Source organism: Falco punctatus (genome assembly GCF_963210335.1).
Source record: "Falco punctatus genome assembly, chromosome: 2".
NCBI classification, from domain to species: domain Eukaryota; kingdom Metazoa; phylum Chordata; class Aves; order Falconiformes; family Falconidae; genus Falco; species Falco punctatus.
In genome coordinates, this window is record NC_137581.1 from 89,053,485 (window position 1) to 89,074,898 (window position 21,414).

Consider the following 21,414-nt stretch of genomic DNA (forward strand, 5'->3'; position numbering starts at 1 on the left):
GTCCAGAGGTCAGCAGCAATTAGGCATGACATGTCTCAAACTGTCTCAGAGATACTAAAGAAAATAAATGCTCAGTGATTAAGCATTCATCATCTAAAAGCCGAAAAAAAGCATAAAAGAGACATTCTATTATGATCAGCCTTGGGTGCTCAAACTGGTATGACAACTGCACATCACAGAAGTGGTCACTGTCAAAACCTCACCAAGCCACAGCTGCAAGGCCACGCAGTCCCAGTTAAATCATGGTGGAGGCAAAGTAAGTAGTAGATTTCCTTTGGCTTGTCTCAACCACCACCTCATCTCAAAAAAACAAAGCAAACCGAAACTCGGCTATGATTTCATAAATATATCAAGCCGAGAGCAGTAGAAGCATGTTTTTTCATATCAGACCATATGGCAGATAATAAATATCTGAGGTTCTGATTGCTGATAACTTCCTACATAAGCATTGACAGAAAATACAATTTCTGTAATCAAGTTTCCTGACAGATAATGCCACATCATTCTTTATACGTCCTCACTCTGCCTCTTGTATCTTTAGGTTCTAAGCTCTTCAGAGCAAGTACCCTTGTGGTGCTCTGATCACAGTTAGACCATTTTAGTACTGTTACCGTATGTGTCAGACCAGAGAAAGGAGTTGTAGCTCAGTTAGCTCTAGTTAGGTGGGACTTTTGGCTGCATCCTTGCCTTTAATTTGAATGGCTTCTCAAAACTATACAACATTCTGACTAAAACCACAACAAAACAACCTGCAGTCTCCAGTTATCTGTACTGATACCAGTGGAAGGAACTGGTGCTTGTGAAGAGGTGGTTCATTTGCAGCTTTCTAAATCCCAATTAATTTTTACAGCTATTATTTGTAGGTAGCAGAACGCGTTTTGCATCTTGGGCGTTTGGAGTCATTGAGACCAAACCAAGGACTAAACTGCTTGAGCCAACAGACCTGACTTTGTTCTGCAAACAGAAAAATTATATACCTGCACCCATCTCAAAAATGCTTCAGTTTCTCAACAGAGACAAAGATCTAGGTTGCATGATGTGTTTGGAAAGCTTTATTTTCCTCATCATTTTACCTTGCATGATTTGTGTATGCTCAGGGGTGACCAAAAAGCAAAAATCCCCAGAGAAAAAAACAGCATTAAGCCTGGTTACAGCATCCTGCCACAGTCAAATGGTTCTTTTTTAACCACTTGATGGAAAAAATAAATTTACTTTGTTTTTTTCCTCCTGCCAGACTTCGATGGCACCTGCTCCATTTGCAGATGAAATAAGTTGTCAGTGCCAAGCCCCTCATGAGAAGCTAACCATTGCACAAGCTCGCCTGGGAACACCAGGTATGTGTAGAAAGCTGCATCAGCAGGACCATGGGCACTTCCAAAACACAGGCTTTCCCTTAAAAACTTGTTTTTTTCTTGAGTGGAAGGCTCACTTGTGCCTTCCGCTTGGAATCAGAAAAGGCAGCCTGTTATCTGGTGCTGTCAGGTAATGGGAAAGAAACTAGCAGCTACAGGATCATTATCTTCTGTTAGAGAAACAATGAGAGAAAACATTTCAGTGTTAGAGTTTGATGTTTTTGTGGATATCTGCATGTTGGTCAGAAGAAAGGCATGCCAGCCCACTCCAGCCAGCCTAAAAATTGTGTTTTGTTGTGGCTACCTCCTGGATTCTCTTCCCATACTGCCTCTGTATGCTGGGAAGCTCTTCTTTCACTGATGTTCTTGTTGATCACACCAGACCTTCAGTGGCCTTAAAAGGTTGTTTGCCCCTTGCATAGAAATCATGCCCAGTTTCTTTATCTGGACATTCGTGATTGGGCAGGGAAAAAGGGATGATCTCACATAAAGTCCTAAATACACATACTTCAGCTCCCCTAAATTCCAAGACATTGTTTAAAAAAAGCCCTTGTTTACTTATTTTACTTATTTAAAATAAGCTTTTAAAGTATGTACACTTTATAGGGATAAGCTGCAGTTTTCCGGTCAGCTCTGCAAGGAACAATGTTCTGCCATGGACCTTGGATGTCCTGACGGCAGAGACATCTCTCTAGTGCTGAAGCACAGTCCATGGAGGCTGGAGCTGCTGCTGGAGATGTTGTACAGAAAGCAAGAGTTATAAGGGTGATAGCAGGAGGATGGTGAGAAAAAGAAATGATAGGCTCATTAGAGAGAAGAGCTTGGGGGTTGTATGAAAGAAGGGAAGTGAAAGGTTTATGTTGAAGAGGTAAGCAATACATTTTTACAATGGTAAGCTGTGGAAAAAAAGAAAGTCACAGACCAGAGGGGATGAAAATAGGTGATAGGAAGAAATAAGGAAAAAATTGAAAAAATCCAGAAGGCAGAACTGACTAGAAAGGCAGAGAGGAAAGAACAAGACATATGGTGGAACTCTGAATGAGGCAGGAAGATGGCATTTTTGCTAAATTAGAATACAGGGATGATGGATGATAATAAATAGGATAAGTCTGAGAGAAAACAGCAGAGAGTACAGAGAAGAACAAGTAACAAGTGGGATAAAACACTGTGAGTTCACCTGTAGTGCTTTTGAACATCAGAACTGGGGTAAATCTCATCTGATCTGGGAACAGAAAGCTGACCAGTAGAATAAAACGCAACTTGTTTTATGTCTGAAAAATCACTGTTATGTTTCTTTGCTCACAGCTGACAGACCCGTCAGAGTGTATGCAGATGGGATATTTGACCTCTTCCACTCTGGCCACGCTAGAGCTCTTATGCAAGCCAAAACTCTATTCCCAAATAGCTACTTATTAGTAGGAGGTAAGATCAGAGTTATTTATTGCACTGGATTTTTGCTTCTGTGCTTCAGTATCAGAGAATTATTGCCATGCTCACACCCCCAGCTGGTTATACGCAATGACTTTGAATGCTGCTTTCACTCTGGGGGCTTTCCATAGGTGAATTGCCTTGAATTACATCTTACAATTGCATCAATTAAAGTAAAAGTCAAATTCTGCCCTCAGCAGCACAGGCACAATTCCCATTCTAGTTAAAGCAGGTGCCTGCATGACTCTGAGCTTAGAATAGCACCATATGAATAATTTACCTTTTTCATTTATTCGCTCAAAATTGTTAAAAGATTGAGATGAGTGAATGAGATCAACCACTCATTTATTTCTGGCTCCTCAGTCCTTCCACCAGCCAGGCACAGCCCATGGCCCCTGGCTGCCAGGTCAGTACTGTGTGTGCAGACCCAACCTTCAACATCAGCAGAGAAGCTAAATCCAGCCCGTTATCATTGGAGACCCAAATGTAGGTCATGATTTGAACGTAGTTTTCAGCTCACAAGTGTCCCTGGGCAGGTTACTTTCTTACCAGATTGTTTTGCTACGAATACCTTACCTTTTTGCAGTGTTGCTGGCTAACAGCTCTTCAGCAGTTGGTACGTGCCTGAGGAGTCGCTGGAGGGTTGCTTTTTCCTGCCTAGCTGCCTGTGCAAGCCCTACTCTCGTGAGGCCTTATAAACATGCATTTCGGTTCCAGTTTCCCTGCACCTCTGCGGTTCAGATATGCCTCACGTAAACATTTCGCAGCAACCTTCAGCAGCTGAAATACTTACAGCAGTGATGATAAAGCAAATGTGAATGCAACCTTCAGACACTTCATGCATTATTTTGCATCTTTGTCCCAAATGAGTTGAAAGGGGGCAGGGCGGGGTGGGGGTGGTGTGTGGGGAAGACCCAATGTAAAGGAACAGCAAACTCTCCTTGTAAACACACTTTTTGGTTTTAGTCTTAATGACTTGTGGCAATTCCCATGGAGCTTCCTGGGAGGGAAAGGAGACATCCCTTTGTTATGAAGCAAACATTTAGGACTGTCTTGTTTTTCTGCTGAGCCAGATAGCTTGCAGAAGAAGCAAGTGGAGGTGCGAGACTGTGAAGTTTAAAAAAAATGCAAGTTACATCAAGTTATTTAGGTTTTATTGTTGCTTTTAAAGGGGGCAGGGGTGGGTGAGTCCCACTTCAGGAAGGGGTTCTGGGGCAAAAGCATGGCTCCTTTGAAATTCATGTCATAGCTTCACTTTGCCCTTAGTTTTGGAGTGAAGGACAGAGCAGCCAGCCCTCATCCGCACCTTCTCCCAGAAAGACACTGTGTCTTAGCATGTTTAAAAAATGGGCACCTTTCCACGCCCACATACAATTTGTGCTGCCAAAGCACTGGTGTCCTGTGTCTTTGTGGGCACCACAACCAACCTCTTCTATTTCTTGTTGTGAAGACAATTTTTTGAAGCTAAGAATTTTTTAAAAAATAGATATTTATACTTTCCCAGATCAGTCATTAGAGCAGTATGACAGAATCAAAAGGAAATAGATACTGTGTCTGCATTGTACGTGAACAAACAGTAATCAAAAAATAAAATCAAACCTTTGTACAGAATTCAAACAAAAATTACTATTTTACAATAATTTTAGTAGACCCTTTGTTCCAGGAGAGGGTAGCTTTAAGATGACATAAAGGCTGTAAATAAATATAAATACAATCTCAGAAGGGATCTTTCTAATCAAGATGCTTTGATCTCCATTAAATTTCTTGTCAGCAGGCATAAAAAATGACATCATAGGATGGAGTAGCATTTTGCTAGCTGAAATTCATATGTATATTCTTATCTGGCTTTGAATTTTGCACGAACTCCAGGGCCTTCCTACATTTTTCCTACTTTAAAGGTCTTTAAAGACCATCACAACAAGAACATCCATTTTATATCTCAGAAAAGACTGCATCTTTGCTAGTGCCTTGCCTGATAGGTTGATGTTTTCAAGTTAGAAAGAAGCAGCAGCTGTAGGGCTGCTCTCACACTTCCCTGCAGCACTAATAATGTTGCATTTATCATTTGTCAAGTATATTTACTGTTTGTCCCAATGTTACAGATGAGTGAGATCCAAAGGCACTGGTTTAACCTGTGGTGAAGGACAACCACTGTCAACCCAGCTGTAAATGCATTATTTCATGTGGGGTATCAAATGACTGTTGTAGCTATATAATATTGGGCAGTTACACTTGTGGGGACAGGTCACCATGTTTTACACAGTGTTGTGTGGGTAGAAAGATAATACCTAACTTTTGTAATCCTCTGGTAACATGGACATCGCTTCCCCTCATTTTAAAAGCAATGTGACAAAGTATTGGCACATCAAGTGCTAAAGATGCAGAATTTCTGGACTTTTAATCCTGCTCTACTCATCCACACTCTCCACGGAGAGCATACGGCTTCTCCGAGTCCTTTCCACAGGGCTTCCTTCTTTAGTTTCCCACTTGAACATGGCACAAGCCTTACTTCTCTTTCTATGAAACGTGCTTAACTCAAGCTAAACTCAGAGACAGATTCCTATAAAATCAGCCATGACTTGGTTTCTCACTAAATAAACACCGATGGAAAATGTTCTGCTGCAATTTAGAGCATTGTTTACGTAAGAACAAAAAGTGGAAACAGAGGCCCAGAGAGGCTGAGGGGTCTCCATCTTTGGAAACTCAGCTGGACATGGCCCTGGGCAACCTACTGTAGTTGACTCTGCTACGAGAAGGCGGGGGTTGAATTAGGTGATGTCCGGTGGTGCCTTCCCACCTCAACCATCTTGTGATCCATGAACTTTGTGAGCACTCTGTAATTGCCAACACTGCAATCAGAAAGCACTTTTTGATTGTTTTTAAAGCATTGACCATCACCCCTGAAATTTCATAGTCCATGAAATACTCACTTACAGTGGGATTGAGTTGCCTCAATATGTGATACCGTACCACCTGAGATGTCCTACAATATCATCTCACTTGGGCTCTCGCCGCAGCTCCAGAAAGGGAAGGATCCCTCAGAAGTCTGTGGTTGTACCTACCAACCCTGAGCAGAACTCTTAGATGCCCTGGAGCACCCCAAAATTAGCTAAGCTAATCACTGTTTAATGGAATTATTAAGAAATAACTGCTGGTCATACTAATTCTGCTGGGTGTGGAGCCATTTTGTTGATACTTCTATACTTTAGTTTGCAGTGATGATTTAACTCATAAATTGAAAGGCTTCACTGTGATGAATGAAACTGAGCGATATGAAGCCCTCAGACACTGTCGTTATGTGGATGAGGTCATCAGGGATGCACCCTGGACACTGACACCCGAGTTCCTTGAGAAACATAAGGTACGTTTCTCCCCTTATCCTTCCCTTCCCTTTGTAGGCTGACAGTTGAGACTTAAACAGCAAGTGTGTGAAATGCTACTCACTGGAGCAAATTATTTAATTCAGTTAATTTCAGTCACCAAAATTAGGTACATGGCACTGCTTGCCTCCATTTTTGTCAGAAAATGTTGTATTTGTCTTGCCTTTTTTGTCTCAATATGCTGAGATGGTTTCTGTAGTGGGATTTTGAATGGCAAAATAACACTGAAGACTTACTCATAAATTGACTTTCAAGAAAGGAGATCATGAACGAGGAAAGTTGTCATGTAGTGACTAAAGTAATGTTAAAGGCATGCTTCTTATTAATGCTAACTGGTGCAAGAATTGGCCAGAAATACATAAAAATATCATGTGTCCTCTAAAGGCAGGACAGAATTTCTTACATGCTATTTACTGTTTTGCAATATATACACATCTTAACAAAAGGGTAATTAACTAGGATGATATTTTAGTGTCCACATCACCGGGTGACGAAAGAACAGCGTGACAGTACTAAGTATACATGTATATACGCACAGCCCTAAGGAGGCAGGATCAATAATCCTGCCTCCATGGTTTTGAAAGCCAAGGCTTTGCCACTTGACTTAGCTCATCCAGTAGCAATAAAACCAGGAATGGGTGTCTTAGGTTTTCTACAGAATAACACACAGAGCCAGCCAGAGCACTGCATCAATGACAGTGCTTCTGGAGACAAGCTTTCTGTTCTTTCATAACTGATCGTACAACACAGCAGTTGTAGGCCTAAATCTAGGCAATATTCTAGATGATAGCTTTAGGATGAGAATGTCAAAAGCAGGTCAGCTGAAGTTGAAAAGAATAGATGATCCTCCATAAGGAACCCCACTGAACCAAAATTCAGTGATTGTGGCCTGTGATTCTTCTTCTGTTCACTGGCAGATCGACTTTGTAGCCCACGATGACATCCCGTACTCCTCCGCTGGCTCGGATGATGTATACAAACATATAAAGGAGGCAGGTAAGCGCCACTTTGCATTTTTATCACCTTCTTTTTCAGCCTCAGTTTAGATTCTTTTATGGTCTTTTGACCACAGCTGTTGGGAGAGAAGCAGTAGAGACAATACTATGTTTTCTTACACTCTAATCATAGGTTACTGCTGACTTCAGCAGAAAGATTCACTTCGTAAAACCACAAAGGATGTCCTTGGCTGAAGTCCTGCCATAACCCCCAGGAAGCCATTCAGATCTGTTATGAAAGAGTCCCATCTGGGTTTTAAAAATATTTTTAGGGTGCTTGGCTAAGAGCTTTGAATGGATGAAAATGAGTTTATTTCCCACAGCAGCCCAGCCAACTTCAGTCATTTGTTGATAACGGCAAACTGATGACTCCTTGACACAGCCCAGTCCTGAATACAGGCAAGCACAGACAGCCTTCAGGAGTCATTAGGATCCATTTCTGATTTGCACTGAGGGTTCTTTTCACTACACTGGCAGAGGGTTTAAATCAGTACCAGGGTAATTCATTTGCCGTGACTATTCAGCAGTTTGGTTGACTACCATATTACATTGAGCAGGAACATGCTGAAGTCATCAGGAGTTTGTATCTCTTCAGCTCAAGGAAGCTGAATTAAATCTGAGATAACGTTAAGCCACTATTTACCAGCAGCAGCTATCCTAACACAGTGAACAGTGCAGGAGGAGGAACTGATCATACCTTTCTTCTCCTGCTGTCTGGACTCGCTGCTTTAAACCTGGCAAATCCATCCTCTTCCTGGTCTACATAAACATGTATATTGGAGGCTTAAAAACATTCCAGAGCAAATCTGTCTGATGGTGATTTTGTCGTGCAAAGTGACCTTCTCAAGTTACACAATGACAGAGTAGACCAGGTATTGACCTAAGCTGAAAGAATAAGCTTTTTATAGCAGCAGTTCTTGATCTTTTTCCACTTGCAAACCTTACTGTAGTGTCAGGCTCACAACCCTCCTTTGGGAACTGCTGTTCTACAGTTTCAGAGCCAACACCAGCTTACTTCCCTAGGCAGTGGAGCAACGGTATCTCTGGTAAGGACAGGTCATTGAGGGACATACAGAACATGCTGGACAGGCAGCTATTTTGCTTTTCTTCTATAAGATGTTGGGTGCACAGGACAATGTCACAGAAGCCCTTTGGTGTCACTGCATTGTTACCAGACTGAGCTGGAGAGTGCCCACACCTGGCACATCCTTCTCTGCTATTGTTGGGCACAGGTGCAGCGCACCCATGACCTGATGAGAAATTAAAATTTTGCAGAATAGAGTATGGACTTACGGCTTCAGGGACTTGTGGTCTGGCCTGTGTCTATCACTGCGAGATGCTGAAGAAGCGACTTCAGTGTTGTATGGCTGAATTTTGTGACATACAAACTGCAAATAATGTTACCTTATTTGTGAAGAGTTTTGAAATCTAGTGCTGTAATAGTCCTAACACTCCAGAACAACATTATTAGAGTAGTGAATTTCCCCTTTCTTCTAGAGGGTTTTGTTTTAAATAGACCAATGCTGTGGATGCATTTGCATATTTTCCTTTGTTCCAGTACTCCTATTTTCCCACATCAGATTGCTGGGGAGCCGAGAAGCAGATGGGAACTGTGGTGCTTGTTGTGTAGCTTCCCACGGGCTCCCATTTCCCCACTCCCTTCAGTGGGTGGGGGGGCATATGGACAACAGCGAGCTGGGTAACGGCACGCTGACTAAACCTCTGCACATCTGTGAACAATTAGTTTGTAAAATATGAATCACTCCAACACATGAAGCATACAAAAGCAAAGTCAGTGACTAAAGGTAACATCCTCATACATGGGTTTGTGCATCTACTTGAAAACAATTCTGCTTTTGGCTTAGCAAGGGTACGGTTTAGATTTTTCTCATGTATTCTTGTAGCTTCTATCTATAAAGGCTTCTGGCTCCAAGTGGGTTTCACTGCTTCCAAAAATAGTTTCCTGAGTGACTGCTGCAAGCCTGAAAATTGTAAGCAGGGAAACCTCTCTGCTCATGATTAAAATAATCTATGTTTTAGCAGAGTATTAATTTGAGATCAGAAAGGAAAAATACCACATAGTGTTTAGGCGCAAGAGGCTGCTAAGCTTCTTGATTCCTTCTCCAGATCTTATTCTAACCCTGTGAAATTAGCTAGCAATGCCTGCCTACTTCAAGTGAATAGATGAGGATTAATTTGCCAGCAGCTATAGCACCCTTTTAAGACAAAGCACTACTTCTTTTGCAGAGCCATTTCCAGTCTTATCTCACAGCTCGCTCTCATCGGTAGCTTGATATTGCAATTACATGTAAGTGATAGTAGTAGGTTTTTTGTAGCTCTAAATAATTTCTAAACCAAGGTGTGCTAGCACTCTGCTATTGCCTTTGTGACTTCCATTCACAATTCGGGTGATCCTGTCTTGTTGAGGAGCGATTAAAAAGCAACATATATTTCAGCTGTGTTGAGAAAAATACAAGCAGTATTAATAAATGACCAGTTTTCTTAGGGACTGATCTGTCGGAACAGGGAGAGTGGTTGTGCAGCCACTGACATGACCAGGGGGGCATGAAATGGGGGCTGTGAAGACTCATCCTCTCAGTCCCTATGCTATATCCATGTTTGTTCACACTACGCTTACGCTTCACTTTCCTGTTAGAAGCTACTGGCACCTCCAGGGTGTTACCCAGTTACTGTAACACATCTTTTACCTGAAGGCACTTCCTGGCTTTGGCCAAGACCAGAGGCTGCTCTGTTTTACTCAGCAGAACAGAGAGTCAGATGCTGCAGCACAGGAGTGGAGAGAAGAGTGGAAGTTACACAGGAGAGCAGCAAATGGCAAGCCACACACACCCTGACTCCTTTATATAACGTTAAATAAGGGTTACGCTTATGGAAAGAACTGCTCAGTGAATTGCCACAACTGCAAGGTTTAGCATTCCTGGCTTGGGAGCTCCTGTAACTTCCACATCACAGCTGACACTGTGAAGAGGGCAAGTTTTAGCTTTCTGAAAGCTCGAGGAAAAATGAACTGCATAGCAACCTAGTGCCTTCCCTAAGCTCACACAGGAATGACAGAAAAGAATTAGGAAATAAGAGAGAAAGAATTGCAAATCTCTTACCTTTGGTCAGGCATTTTTGTGTTCATCCTCAGCTACCTGCCATAGTGTCTGGTCCTGCCATGCTTTCTCAGCAGGCTTTATTTTCCCACTTTTCTCAGGAATGTTTGTACCAACACAGAGGACTGAAGGTATCTCCACATCAGATATCATCACAAGGATTGTCCGGGACTATGACGTGTATGCCCGGCGTAACCTCCAACGAGGATACACCGCCAAAGAACTGAATGTTAGTTTTATAAATGTAAGTATGCCTATCTGCACTTGCTTCTGAAACACTCTCTCATAGGGCCCTGAACGAAGAGTAAAGGTTAAGAAAGGATATCATCCTCCTGCTGCTTTTAAAATAGCTGGCAAGAACTTCATTTAAAAGAAACTGGTAAGCTGAGAGTAGTTTTAAATGCTCCTGTTAATTAGCAGCTTCACTTCCATCTTAGGCTTTTGTGTTTGTAACAAAGCTGCTGCTCTCCCTTCTTCACTGAGCTGTAGGCGACCTAATGACACACTAGGAAGGAGCCCACCCCACCACCACATGCTTCTCAGCCACTCACCCAAGACGCACCTTCTTTCTTTATTCCTATTGCGAGAAGGCAGCACAGAGAGCAAAAATTTTGATACCCAAACTTTCTCTACAATGCAACAGGAAAAAACCAAAACGAACTGCTGAACAGTGAGATTACCAGAGGTAGCTAAAATGGCTTTTAAAAGACGAGGAAGCGTGATAGATAGATAGATAGATAGAGCAAGGGCACCATTTGAAGGGATGGCTCAAATTATTAAGCTTCCATGTACAGAACTGCACCTTACGATCCTGTGTGGAGTAAACACTTAACAGAACTGAAAGTTTACTTTCCTTCATTTTCTATTTCAAGTCTTAAGGCCTCGAGATAACCTACATAACCAAAATCTTCCTTGTGATTGGGCTGGCTCACAGCAGGTCTTCCTACCTCCTTCACTGGAGCTGGGAAACCCCCTTGTGAAGGACTGAATTGTGTCATTACATGAGGGGTTTGTTTACTTTTCCTTATTTTGAAGTCTGGCAGATAAATCACAGATCACAGGGCATAAATATTCATTTCACTGTGCTTTTTTTCCGGTCTTCCACACCTCTAAAAAAACCTGCTTTTAAGTGTTCCACCCAGAAGGATCACTATGGCAAATATCTATTAAATTAAGGCATGCTGGATGCCTTGGAGGTTCTCAAATTTATCCTTTAGCAGAGCTCTGAGGTTAAGATACTATTGCATAAGGTATGCTTTCCCCAGTCTCAGACACTGATGTATCCTGAAGTCCCTCCTGATATTTGGTTATTTAGCTTGTAGTAATTTAAACGCAGAAACACTACTTTGCACCAAAGACTGTTTGTGTTTCAAAATCAAAACACAGGATTTCACCAAGGCAGAAAAGTGCTGGTTTCCTTGAAAGAAGGGTTGGTCAACTATGAGGTGCAAAGTAAGTTCAGTTTCTTTGGATCTTGAGGATTTTGTTTGGCCTTGTGGCCTGCAAAGACTCTTCTTCTAGTGATTAACAAGGTAGAATAAAACACACCTCAGCAGTTGTGTTTTAAAGCAAGCAGTACTTGCTTTAAAAGTAAATCCAAGAGCCCATTAAATGAAGTTCACAGGAAATTAAAAGCCAATAGTCATCTGTGCTTCTATGTTACACCTTCAAGGGTGTACTGTATGTTTGCGGAACACAGAAATGTTTCAAGACAAAAGCACTTTAACCCTGAAGTACTTCAGATGCTTGGCAGAATGAGAGCTCCCTAACATTATCTTCTCTGTCCCTCTTTCTGTGGGATTTAGCAACAGGAGTTTGCTCTCTTTTCTGTGAAGTTTGCTGCCCACAAGCCACTGGCCTACACACATCTTTGTTGCAGCGAGAAGCTCCTGTATTAGCCAGGCTTGGAGGTGAAAAGGGTTTTCCTTTTGCTCTACAGAAATCAAACGAACGAGACATTTTGGTCCAAGTTAACATCCAAGCTGGCAACACAGCAGTGAGTCCACTGCAAGTCCTAGCTCTTGCTAGGAAGCCCAGTGAGGTCTGCCTTTTGCTTACTGCTAAATTTGAGCTGTTAATTTCTCACTTGTATCTTTCACAAGATTTGTATAATTTTCAAAGTGCATTCACTTTGAAAGTATGGAAAGATTCATGTAGTGGATTAAACAGTAATCACACAAGACAGTTTTTTCAATATGGACCTTCTGCACTCCATTCCACAAATGTTAAATTTGCATTTATAAAAATAACATGTGAATAATTAACCAAGGCCATATGTATTGGAATACATTAATGCCATTTTTTTCTTCTTCTCAACTGTCAGTGGCTAATTATTTCCTAGTCCCTATATATTAATGTCTACACTTTTAAAACAGGAGAAGAAATACCGCTTGCAAAACCAGGTGGACAAAGTGAAAGAAAAAGTCAAGAATGTAGAGGAAAAATCAAAAGAATTTGTTTACAAAGTAGAAGAGAAGAGCCATGACCTCATCCAGAAATGGGAAGAAAAGTCCAGAGAATTTATTGGCAACTTTTTAGAGCTGTTTGGACCCGACGGAGCCTGGGTAGGTATTCTGCCATCTGAGGAAGTCTGAGTGCTTTTAGTTTCTCCTTTGTAACACAAACCAAGAGCAGAGTCTTTTGCTGCAGTCCCTGTTTTGAAAGCCAGTCCAGTAGGATAACACCAAACCTGCTTGCTGAATCCAGTAACACGCACCAGTACTGCAACAGGAGGATTTGCCACTTCTGGCTGTTGCTTCTTTGGTATGCTTTCTGTCTTTTGTTAAGGTGCAGTGCTGAATGCGATACTGCGTTCAGTAGAGCTGCGTAACAGCAACACATGAACAAACAGGCTAATACAGTCCATTGTCCCTGTTAGCACTAAATGGGACTACATAGACATCAGGGAGGAATCATACACCGGAGGTGGTGAGGGAAACAGGACCATTGAAAAGGTTTTCACTAGTTCTCTTCATGCTCTGTACTCAGCAGTAGTTGACAGTTTTATAACTCTAAAGACTACTGATTTGAAGTTCCAATAGACTATTTTACATGTCAAGTGGCCAGATTCATCAAACTGACTGCTGGGAGGGCTTGCGTGGAACTGAAACACTTTCAAAGCTCTCCTCAGTACGCACTGGCTCCACAGAGCCCATTTACCAAAGGTCCCCAGTGCCACAGAAAGGCAGTTGAGAGTCTGCAACAGCATCCTTCTGGGGAGAAACCTCAGGGCCTTACCTGCTCAAACCAAAGTCACACACTGAGTGGTGAGTTAGTGACACTTCAGAGGCCCAAAAGTGTCGTGGCTCTCATCTTTCAGTTCTGATAGCTTGAGAAGCTTTTCTTGTCCTACTTCCCTTTACTACATCAAAACCAGTAGCAAAGCTTAATTTGAATGTAGAATTTATCATTTGTTTGAACAGACTTTCTAAGACCTTCCTGTTGGGAGTTGGTCCGTTTCCAACAGGCTGCTGCACAGCTGTGTTCTGGCAAAAGCCCAGGCCCCAGCCAGACCCTCCAGTACAGGCATCATCTTGGACATGCTGCTCCAGTTGGCAAGCTCCAAATGAAGCTTTTGCTCTGTTCAAGGAAATGTGAGCAAGCATGGAGGAGAGCAGCAAACAGTGCAGGGTGAACTTAGAGGAGCAGAGTAAGAGCTCGAGAAATAATCCCACAGAACAGCAAGATACTCTAGAGGTACATTTTCTGACTGTGACATGCAGACAGTCACGCAGTTCCTTCCTCACTTGAAAGAAAACTCTGCAAGAGGCTTGTGCAAAGCCTCTTTAACTGCTCATAGATTACAGTTTGAAGCAAAGTATCAATAGAGGCAGCAAGCTATAAAAAACAGTTTAGGACTAGCATAAAGCAGATACTATTGGAGTAGTTTTAAAGATCCAAAACACATGTAATGGTCTCTCAGGTCACTTACCAGTTTATACCTGAACAGCTTCCCATCACAAGAGGTACCTTTTGTTGAAAGGATCTCAGCAGAGTTTTTATTTTTATTTATTATATTTATTTTTTTATAAATAAACCCTCAGGAACAGTCACAGACCCCTTGTGAATTAAGAAGCCCACATCACAGCTGTGTCACAATTTGGTGCCATCAAAGCACATAGTACCTGTTTCTTACTGGTGCTCTCATCTTTTCTGTGCCATGACTTGCTGTGTTGATTACCGCCCATTTGAGAAGAGCCTCAAATTAGGCTGTGAAGGCATCGGAACAGAGGCCACATCTTTATAATCTCCTTACAGCTACATCAGTCCCATGCAAAGGCAGGTACTCTCTGAATAACACAGCTCCCAGCCATATAAGCAAACAGTTTATTTAGTAGTTTGTTCATTGACAATATAATTTTCCTTGGGGAGGAGAAGAGGGTAGCTCTTCTGATGAAAAGCCCAGGCTTACCTGCATTGACCACATCCACATGAAGCTTCCTCTTTAAGTCATTCACCGTAGAGCCTGGTGAGTGTTCCCCACATGAGGGGTGGTCCTGTGGCCAGAGGTACTGAATAAATAAAACTAATGCTAACGGAGCACTTGAAACCCACAGGGGGTGAGATGAGTTTGGCTGTGCAGAGAGAAAGTTAAAAGCCTTGATCCCATTCCCTGGCTCTACCCACTTGACAGTGCACGCTGATAGCATTTTTTAAAAATCCTTTGCTGATAAAACATTTTACCAAATTAGATCAGAGAAAAGCTGTTCTGTAAAGGTCTTTTAAGACCTGGGGGGGTTGCCTCCTGTTTCCTGGGTTAGTGGTTGACCACAGAGTAGGAATTCTGGTGCAATCACACAGACCTTTGCTAAGAACAAGTGGAGTGAAATCTCACAGTGTTTTAGGAAAAGTGTTGGTGAGAGTGAGCTGAGAGGTGGTATGGCTTTTTTAAAATCAGTTTAAGCCTTGGCAATGGAAGACTTTTAAAATAATGATAGCTTGCTATTAGTGTCAAAACTGTTATTAACATTAATTCGCCTTATCACTGTTTGTTAGATGTTGCTTTTAATGTTGACATTAAAAGTACAGGAATCGTTATGGGCATGCTGGATTCCTAGATCAGTAATTTGCATGCCATTAATATGCTATTATTATTTCACAAATAATTATTATAATACTCTTTATGCTACCATCAATTTTCTAAAAGGACAGACCACGTAACCCACAAAAAAAAAGCTCCATTTGTGAAAAAGGTCAAAATATCAGTTCTCAAATGTCAAGATGTCTATAATTCATTGGCAATTTTGCCCACCTGTGCAATCCCCTGTATGCATTTTTTCTGCAGGAGAGTCACAGAAGGGTCAGAAACAATGATTAATGTGGCATGAAACTTTTTGTTCTGACACGAGAAAGGACCACTGTGTAGCCTGGCACAGAGGCCCTAATGGCAGAGATGCAGCTCCCTGGAAGCAGAAAGCAGTGGAGTTCATTCCACCTCCTCTCAGACACGTATGAGCAGGCAGCTGCGTGTCAGGTCAGCAGAGAGAAAGCAGAGCTCACAGGGCAAGGTTTCTGTGCCAGTCTCCCTTCAGACGAGGTGTGCCTCCCACAGTGCACAGAGGGTCAAGTTGGTTGCACTGGGAAATGGCTGCATCGCCGCAGACATCAGTGGGGGCTCGATAAGTCTTACAGGTTGCAGCTAACACCCAGAGACACTGTTTAGGCTACACTGGATGTACGCAGCCTGGACCTGAGCACAACCTTGAAAGAATCAGCTCCTCAAAAATAGCAGTCCTCTGTAACACCCAGCTGGCACTTGTTTAGTAAAGCAAAGGAGTATCAACATGTAGGCAATAAAATTCAGAAATCTGCAAAATATTTTTGCCCAGGTTTGCCAGAAAAAAAAAAGTTATCTTCCTAAACTAGTTGAGTGTACCAGCACTTGCGTGAACCAAGGCTTTGAAATGATTTTCCCACCTCCTGTAAAAGTCCAGAGCGCACCCAGCCTTGTCTAACCCTTTGGCACTTCCAAGGAAGTCATTAACGTTTGTTCTACTTCTTCATCACCCAGCGGCCCAAGGAGTACCCCCCATTAGGGAGACCTTGCAGGTGAATTGCACCACCTCGTCCTCCTGCAGCAGTTGTGATTTTAGCCAGCAACCTGGTGGTCACAGCATTAATGCAGGAGGCGATCTGGACTGTCTGCGTACTTACTCTGCTGAAGGTGTAAGTGCACCAGCTTGTTGAAGCAACAAACTTTACTAAAGCAGGGACTGGGAAGCAGGTGTCCTGCAGCCTGGCTGAGGGCCTTCACAGGAAGGTGGCATTCTCCTTTTCATCCCTGGTCCATGTGACCCAAGGTACAGTCAAGTACCACCCCCCACCACCACCACCCCGCCACGTGGGATGTCAGCCACACTGGGACACTTTGATCTCCCCCAGCATCAGTACCACACAACGATGAAGCACTGCAATGTCACGGAGCTTTCTGAAGTGGCTGGTGAGGTGCCTGGGGCAGGATGGAGTCAAAGTGTTTTGCTTGGCCAGGAAAAAGGTATTTCAGATCAAACATTTTTTGTTGGGGGTTATCTTGAGTGAAAGGGTGAAGCAGATTAAGTCAAGCCAACAAAACCTCTGTTTCTGTGATCTAGAGGGGAATTTTGCACTCCTACCACTGAATTTCAAACAGGCTCCAGGGCTTTGCCAGCCCTGGTGACATCCTCCCAGCTCTCAGCAGCAGAAGCCCTCCCCCCATCCAAATGCCTCCTGGCACTGTTTATCAGGAGCAACCACCATCTGCTAACTATCGAGATTTTAGGAAGTCTTGACTATTTTGGACCTAGTAGTAGCACTGGGGTAGGCTACACACTGTGGCTTTTTATGCATGAGAGCATCGCTAGTGTGGCTCCAGGCAGGAACTGTTCTGTCGTGCTGCACTACAGCGACATCCAGGCTCTAAAACTAATTAATAAAGGCCAATGTGACAAAGATAGAAGTTGGGTGAGGGAGCTCACAGAGGAACAGTTGAGTTTAATATTTGTGCTCAATTGTTAACCCCCGGGATTAGCAAACACCAGAAACCTCATGTGAAAACCTAGCATCTACCCCTCCGCTGGCAGCAAATACTGAGTTTCAAAGAGGGGAAGAGCAAGAACGGGCAGCCACATGCTCCTTGGCTGGGAGGAAGGTCATCACAGAGCAGAGTCGCTGCAGGGGGAAGGAGAGGAGGAACAGAAAGAAAACTCAAGCTGAGAAAGGCTGTGGACTGCAGCTGCCCAACCAGGCCAACACAGAATACATTCTGCAGAAGTGTTTTGCTTTCAGACCCGAGCAGCAACTTAACTTTGTCTGGGCTGGCTCTTCCCTTCCAGCCGAGCATCGCCTGCGATCCGACACCCAGTACTCCAGCCAAGGTTGAGACATCTTGTTCCCCATCCCCAGGAGGAGCAGCAAGGCACTCGCATTTGGCATTTTCCACGGAGCCTGCAGCAGCTGCGCAGTACATGCCAGATCTGTAACCCAGCCCAGAAGCCTAATGCAAGGCCACATACGCACTAACGAGTAGCAACATTTGCCTTAGCCTAGCAGATTGCTTGACTGAAAAGGTGGTCTCTTCCACCCCACCAGCTCTGGCAGGCCTCCACTCAGCTTTACAAAGCAAAAATGACAATAAAGCCCAAAGCAGAACATAGAGCCTGCATGTGTTTCCCTTTTCAACAGACACCTGAATTCTGACATTCCCACGCTTACAAAGAGCATCTTTTTACTTTGCTTTTGCAGAAGCAGATGTTCCAGGAACGACGTGACCGAATGCTCCAGGCTTTTTCTCCCCGGCGGAGCCCAAACAGCAGTCCTACATGAAGCCGCTCTCCATCCCGTTCTCCATCTCCACCCTGGGTCTTCAATAAAGCCTCCCCTCCCTCTTCTCCAAAAGCTGCCTCTGCCTCCCTCAGCAGCATGAGCGAGGGAGACGAGGATGAAAAGTAAAATAAAGACATTTTGTTTTAACTATGAGACAGAGGAACAAGTTGTGAACTCAACCACTGGATGGGGAGAAGCATGAGGAACATCAGGGATATCTCTGACAGCAGGGAATGTGCTCTGGGAGATGTCGAAAACGGACTGGAGCACAGCAAGGGAGATCTCAGGAAGAGCTTATCTCATCCCACTCCCTCAGGGTGCCTGGAGGCCCGGCCAGCAGTGCTTGCCAGACACGGGACCAGGGGCTGGCAGAAACACACACCTTTTCCATGTCTTGCTGCTTACAGCTGCTGTGGCCAGGCCAGGTGTGGAAGGGAACTCTGCACCGAGTGGGGCTGGCAGGAGGAGCCCTGTTGGCTCCCAATCCGGGACCAAGCACATGGGCAAGCAACAGCTGTGGCCTGCAGATGGAGGAGATGCTGTTGTACAAGACTCTGCTAACTTTGAGCTCTTCTGCCACATGAAGGAAGGCTGCAGCAAATGCATTGAGAAACAGGAAATACTGTATTTTTTTTTTCTTTTTGAATGAAATCTGCCCCAGAACCCAAGCCCGTGCCAGTGAAATGGAGAGTTCTCCAGCTGAGTTGGTGGAAATCCATTTAATATTTTCAAGCTACTGAATGCTGCTTGTTGACCAAGCGTCTGTACGGGGCGTATGTAAAGCGTCAGGCTGTTACTTGCTTTATCAAATTGCTCACCATGTTCCTAGTGCCTGAACCTGGTAACTTCTGGTTTGCTCCCTGGCTTTGCACTTCAGAGGCAAAAAAGTAAATGAAAAAAATAGCCCTAGCTGGAATGTGGTGTCGTAGGAAATAAGATAGTTTGAAGACACTGGTGATTTTTACTGGGGAATTCTAAAAAACACAAGTGGTATCCTATGGCCTTGGGATGTGGCCTCCTAGGAAATCTGCAGCTCCCAGCTAACTATTGCCAAACAATGAGCACAACAGTGCTGCTGCCATCGCATGCTACTCAGCTGGTTAAACAGATTTCTCAAACTCTAAAACGTGTTCACAGATACCCTGTCCCTGCAGAGTCCCGAGGCCAGTCCTCTACCCTAACGTGGAGAAAAAGTTGGCCAAAACAATGGAAACCTCTTAAACAGGATTAGGCACGCGGATTTTCTTTCTGTCCGTTGACACCCATACAGCCCCAAGCAGAGCCACAGAAAAGTAGCACGAATGAAGCTTTCCCTCCCCCTCAATGCGCTAGCTGCTCTCCTTCCCGTTCAGCAAAGCCAGACCCGCCTGACATGCATTCAGCTGGACCTGGAAGGTGGCTGCAGACTTGCAGGGTTTCTGGGCATGGGGGACCCCCAGCCCCGAAGGCTGCTGTGCCCCACAGCTCAGAAAGCCACCCACATCACCGTGGGAGGGCTGCAAAGCAACGATGCCATTTTGTTCCCAGGCTTGCTTGCCGAAGCCTGACTCTGTGCACAGGCACATTCAAGGCTCTCCAGCCCAGCGCCAGCTTCAGTGCCAGGCCAGCGAGGTAGAGGTTGCCACCACCTTGCCTGTCCCACCAGCAGCCTGCTGGGCACAGACCTCGGGCAGCCTGGGCAGGGCGTCGCAGCAGGGAAATGGCTGCTGTGCCCCAAGTGCCTGGGGTTGCAAACCCATCGGGACACGCAGGCTGCTGTGGGCAGCTCTGAGCGGCTCTGGGGGAAGAACTGAAGGGAACAAAGATGTCCGAGTGCCTGAGCACAGGGGGCGGCAGGACCTGCTGCAGCCATCCCCCTCAAGGCTACTGTCCTTACCCCGCTGAGTGACCTAGTAGGTAAACTCCTTGCACTCCTTCCCTTGCAGGTAACTTTTCCAGACAGGTAAATTACAGACCCTTGTACTAGGCACCAAATTTGCCCCGTTCCTTACATTTCTTACAGTTTTCATCCATCCCCCCACTGCAGGGTAACCGGTTTTCTTTTGGGAGCATTTTGCCAGACACTTCTCAGACTACCACAAGACCAAGTACATAGTATCGTGTGGCACGCTTTGTCCCCTGGAGTCAAACCAGTTCCTCCTTCACAGAGCTGCAAAAAGAAACGAGCAGGGAATAGGGTGGAAAGTGCAAAGGGAGAGCTACAGCTAGTACCAGCTGTGCGCCACATGGGATGATGCAATTAAGACCTTGTTGAGCCTTAGGCAACCTGTTACTGTAATTTCATACCTGGGATGCACTCGTTAGTTTTTCTGCTCCTTTGCAAGTCTCAAGTCTTCCTGTCACCATCACTCCACCACAGGAACTGTCTGCTCTTTACTGGTGCTGTTCCTACAACGAGCCATGTCCAAATGCCGTGGAGGTGGGCAGGTTTGTTGTTCTTGGCTTTTACCATTTGTTTGTTTTAATTTCATAGCACTTACTGTTCAGCAGCCTTTATTCAGTGGTTTGAGTGGAAGACAGCACCACGACTTGTGCATAGGGACTGGAGAAAAACTCACCAGTGACCTATTCTGAACAGAAGCTGTTTCTCAGTCACAGGTGGCTAACCAGCAACAAAGCCATATACTGTACCGGGTGTCCGTCTGCGTTTAGGATATCAATATGCTGAAGCCTTTGCCCTGCTGGTACAGACACCAATATCCATGTGCTGTCTCCAGCAAACCAGAACCTCATTGTCTCTGGACACGTGGAGGCCAATTTTGCACTTCTGAGTCATGGTTGGGTTTTATTTTTCATGAGTGTTGCTTTAGTTCAGTCCTATTTATCAGCCAAGCTCCACATGAAAAATAAACAACGTACAACAGATACTGCTGCCTCTCACCTTCATTTTATAGCACCGTAGGACACAAACACAAACCCCAGCGTAAGCCCTATGGATAGCACTCGTTATCTCCATCCTTTGTGCCCCAGGGCTTTACACCTCCACAAATGCTGCTAGAGCAGCCTCACCAACCTGCCCAAAATCCTGCTGCTTGAGTTACTACTGCTGGGCTCAGCTCAGACAGGATCACCTCTCCCCTTGCCTTCACCCACATTTTTCTGCAAGGTAAAGGTGGGGAAATGCTGCCTTGGCTGGCACAGAATTGGATGCCAGCAAGTCTGAGACCTCCCTTACCCTCCGCCCCCCAGCAGTGGACTCAGGAGCCACTATTTTAAGTGGAAGAAAGAGGCAGTGCTTTTGCAGCCATCCTGGTTCCGCTTCTGAAAACCATCCCCAGCAGCAGCAGCGGTGCTCTGTGTGTGTGTGTGCACAGCCGAGGTGCTGTGCAGCTGTGCCAGGTTC

General features: G+C 44.4%; 1 protein-coding gene and 1 long non-coding RNA gene across 4 annotated transcripts in view; one reads left to right on the top strand and one right to left on the bottom strand.

The window, feature by feature from the left end:
- Positions 1-20,936, top strand: part of PCYT1B (phosphate cytidylyltransferase 1B, choline) — a 32,681-nt gene extending 11,745 nt beyond the window's left edge. The window contains exons 2-8 of one of the 3 annotated variants that reach the window (XM_080375853.1): positions 1,235-1,334; positions 2,658-2,774; positions 5,990-6,141; positions 7,078-7,156; positions 10,373-10,515; positions 12,647-12,835; positions 17,582-20,936. In XM_080375853.1, coding sequence (XP_080231979.1) covers positions 1,235-1,334; positions 2,658-2,774; positions 5,990-6,141; positions 7,078-7,156; positions 10,373-10,515; positions 12,647-12,835; positions 17,582-17,728 — 927 coding nt within the window. In that variant the 3' untranslated portion in view covers positions 17,729-20,936. The remainder of the gene's footprint in view (positions 1-1,234; positions 1,335-2,657; positions 2,775-5,989; positions 6,142-7,077; positions 7,157-10,372; positions 10,516-12,646; positions 12,836-17,581) is intronic. The other 2 variants (XM_080375854.1, XM_080375855.1) reach the window with 2 other exon arrangements.
- LOC308059052 lies at positions 3,918-10,376 on the bottom strand. Its single transcript, XR_013926102.1, has 2 exons — positions 7,853-10,376; positions 3,918-7,232 (listed from the first exon to the last, which is right to left on the bottom strand). It is a non-coding gene; the product is annotated as an uncharacterized lncRNA (long non-coding RNA).
- Positions 20,937-21,414: the final 478 nt, after the last annotated feature.